The 3,923-nt window shown below is 35.7% G+C and overlaps 1 protein-coding gene across 1 annotated transcript in view; it reads left to right on the top strand.

Annotated features, from left to right (window-relative positions):
* Nucleotides 1-3,257: 3,257 nt before the first annotated feature.
* The window catches only part of IL15 (interleukin 15), a gene marked incomplete at its 5' end in the record, with an annotated part of 4,981 nt that continues 4,315 nt past the window's right edge, over nucleotides 3,258-3,923 (top strand). The window contains 1 exon segment of the mRNA XM_010146223.1: nucleotides 3,258-3,367. Coding sequence (XP_010144525.1) covers nucleotides 3,258-3,367 — 110 coding nt within the window.

Genomic DNA, 3,923 nt, shown 5'->3' with positions numbered 1-3,923 from the left:
TAATAAAAAAATAGTGGACACCTGTAGATAACACCAACTTGCACAGGAACTAAATTTTGTTGGGTATGAATATCACATCTCAAGAATTCACTGAGAAATTTATAAGCAAATCTCAATAAACAAATGTAGATTATGGTGTAGAGGCAGAGCCATGTAATTTTCGCTTTTTGGTAGCTTCCCTCATGCGTAACTTAAATATTGTAAAGAGCTATGAATATTTTCTTTCGACTAACTTACAGTTTCTGTGACAGCCAAAACAGCAAAACCAGCAACATTTTCTGCCTTCTTTAAGAAAACTTTTGTCATGTGCTTGTACGTTTGCTTCTTTAAAGAGAAAACGGTTCTACTGTGTCTTAGATTTTACTCAGCTCTTAAAGCGCTTTATTTTAGCTTCATTACATAAAAAAAGAGCTTTTCTTTTCCAAACAGATTATTGTGTATATCATAACTCTCAACTGCAATGTGCAATAACATATACTCATTCACAAAGGCTTCAATCCTTAACCTAGAGTTGCAGGTCATCAGGACACAGCCTACTGATAAAAATAGATGTTTTTAAATACGAGCTGCTCCCTTGTTCAAAGTTCAAGCTTCCATAAAACACAGTTATCAGTGATGTAATGAAGACAGAGGGGAAATGGTTAACAATTAATCAAAGTAAGAAATTAAAAACTGACACTAGCCACAGGAAATTTTTTACATTACAATATGTGTTCTAGGCAGGAGAGTAATTTGTCAAAGCATGTAAATGAGCTAACAATCCTTATGTTGGTGAAAAATAGTTTGGATGAAATGATTAAGAAATTGAAGTAGCAAATGATCCTGAATCGTTGAAAGGAATGTATTAGGTGATCTACTTGACATTAAGAACCTCTTTCTCTATAAACAAAAGGAATATCCTTTAGAGTATGCACATATTCCATTTTTTATATACTTTACAATCAGTACAAGTTCTCTATTACTTCTGAAAACTAAGTTTTTATTTTAAATCAGCAATGACTATGTCATTACAATGGTTACCCACCATATTTAAGAAAAACAAAGGTCAAGACAACTACATTAATCATTAAGAACAGAGCGTTCCATTGTCATCACAGTGAACAATTATTAAAAAAACCCCAAACAAACCACAAATGACAAACTAATGATAACCATGACCCATTATCATTATAGGTAATAAAATGTATTATTTTCCTCACCTTGAACACTTTGTTCTACAGCATAAATTTGGCAATACATTTGGACTGGAGCTCCTTCTCAAATCAGCTTTTTAAGGCCCCATAATGATAATTATGAAACACAAAGTTGGTAAGTGCTTATGAACCCAATATAATTCTTTCATATTTTCATTTGTAGCCACTTCATCTCGTTTGATAAAAATGAGCTTGTATCACGATCTCAATGTTTATCTAGTGTAAAATATTTCTAATACATTTGAAATAATTTGTTAAAACAGGCTTTAAAAAATTTTAAACATGGGATTAAAACATGTTTTCTTCAGCTGTAGCCAACAAATCAGATTTTAAATTTCTTTAAACGTACTTTGAGTTTCCCCAGAAAGCTACTTTCGAACTTCAATTGAATTAAAAAAAAAAAAAAGATATTTTTAAGGCTTGTAAATAAAATCAAAACAGTAAGTATGCAGACTGAAAAAACCCGACAAAAGCAACATCATGACAAATTTCAGATCAAGCAGTATTAACTGTGGAAAGGTTACGGCCTTTCTGTCATACTATAATACGATTTAGCTCTTTTGACTATAGCCAAACAGCTAATGTTTCTTTTCCATTACATTCTTATATGTTTGGAAAATACATATTTACATATACTTTTTTTTTTTTTGGTGTTAACATTCATGTATTTTTGATTTTCAGTTGTTGTGGAAAGAGTAACAGGTTGAGCCTTGGTTTTAGACACACTTTGGGTAACAATAACACAGCGTGTTCCACACTGAAATAGTTCAGAAGATGGATGAGCTAGTACTTGCTGTGGCCTTACTGTAATCTATGTTCATTTGCATTCATTTACATACTTCTTATTTAATAGGTTTTGGACACACACAGGCAATAAAAGGGTCTGGCACTGCTTTCCAAGATTCAGTGTGGAAATGTAGGTAGTGATTAGGTTATTATGCTATTTCAGCTATATCTGTGGGTTTTGGAGACAAAATAATGCAATGTATTTAGAACTTTTTCTGTTTAAGAGGTTAACAAATATTTGCCTCAAATGCTCTTCAGAAGTCCCCGGTGACACATGTTAAATATGAGTAATGAAAACCCCTTGCCTTCCAGTAGATGCTTTAATAAGGTGGCTTTCAGCAAGTTGGCTGCAAACCTGACACCGCGCAGACTGAGCTCCCATTTTGATATTTTTACTGCTGCCCAGTGCTAGCTCTTCTGTTGTTATGTTCTCTGTTTAAAATATTTACTTGCGAGTTGGTATGTAAATAAACCACTGCGAAAGAAACATCATTTGAGCCAGTTAATATGAAAGCATTGCACATATGATAAGAAATAAAACCTTGGATCAAAGGCACAGTTGTAGATAATTAACCCAGCTCTGTGAAGGATCTATACCAGCTTAAATCAAAGGGCTTGTGACTTTGGAGCGAAGGTTCCCAGGCTAGGTACAGTGAAATGTTTGCTGATGATGGTCAATGCACAGCTTATACCTCCTCCTTATTTCCAGTTGCCAGACTCCACTGATAGAATTCTTAGTTGCATCGCTTCCCAGTGTTTGATGTACATACACTATGTAAAGAAGTATAAATATACTCTATATCTAAATATTATATTTAAGATCTACACTTTACGATAGCATTTCATGTATTCAATGCAGAGTTTCACATATATGCAACCACAATATTGCAGGTAATGTAACTGTTGTAGGTAACTCATAGAACCGGGGTAGCAAAAGGCGGCCAGGGGAAAGATCGTCACCATAGAAAACAAAAGAAAAGTTCTTCATTGCTCCTGCATTAAATTGTGGTCTGCGGTGTGAACAGATAAACAAAGAGGGAGCCCAGGATGAGTGTGGATTTTTGCAGCGTGTCTTCAGCATCTTATTTTCTACCAACTGTTTTGTAAAGTGATTACATATTTCTACAAGTTACAAATCAGTCGGTCTTTCAATCTACGCACAACAGGTAGTCTTGTCTTGATTGGATGCCTTGTCAAATCGGTTAATTAAGTCAGTACTCAAGCAAAATTCTGTGAAATCAGATTGTGACAAGCTATCGTCTCGGTTGTGTCTTTCAGAAAACGCATCTGAAAAGTACTTGCCTGTAATATCAGCTGTATCTCCTTCTGAACAGCCATTTCTTTTGCCTTGTAAAGAATGAGATGGGACTAATCATCTTCGTCCTATGGTAACTACAAAGTCAATGTTAATTAGACAGTAAATACAAATTATTTATTGTTACTATTACAGGTGCTACTCTCCTCCAGTCACTTTAGAGAGTGGATCCTCTCCTGACATGATATGCAGTCCCCTGTTGCATCATGGGCCATGGCCCCTTACTTTATTCTGTCTTTGACTAGGCTCAGTCTGGTCAAGAACGCATCTTGGCCCTGATCTCTCTGATAATCCTCAAGTTGTTGGAATTGTTGCATTTAAAGACCTCCATCAATTGCCATATGTCTTTGCAATGAAAAAACCCAAAATATGGGAGCATTTAAAAATATGTCTGCTGAATTAAGTATATGAGACACCTTCCTTCCATTCTCGCTCCAGTTGCCTCTCTCAGAAAACCGCCCCTGCTTCCAGGGCCTACATGCCCCATTTGTGTTCTCCTTGTGTCCCTTCAGTCAAATCTCTTTGCTAAGGTCTAGCATTTCTTCTGTCTCTCTCCCCCTGGTAAAAACATAGTAAGCATCCTCTGATTCCTGTCATAACATTCCACAACCCCCCCCCCCCCCCCCACA

Source organism: Buceros rhinoceros, unplaced genomic scaffold (genome assembly GCF_000710305.1).
Source record: "Buceros rhinoceros silvestris isolate BGI_N320 unplaced genomic scaffold, ASM71030v1 scaffold17862, whole genome shotgun sequence".
Classification (NCBI taxonomy): domain Eukaryota; kingdom Metazoa; phylum Chordata; class Aves; order Bucerotiformes; family Bucerotidae; genus Buceros; species Buceros rhinoceros.
The sequence above is the reverse complement of the archived record's forward strand: the minus strand, read 5'-3'. Positions and strand labels throughout refer to the sequence as shown.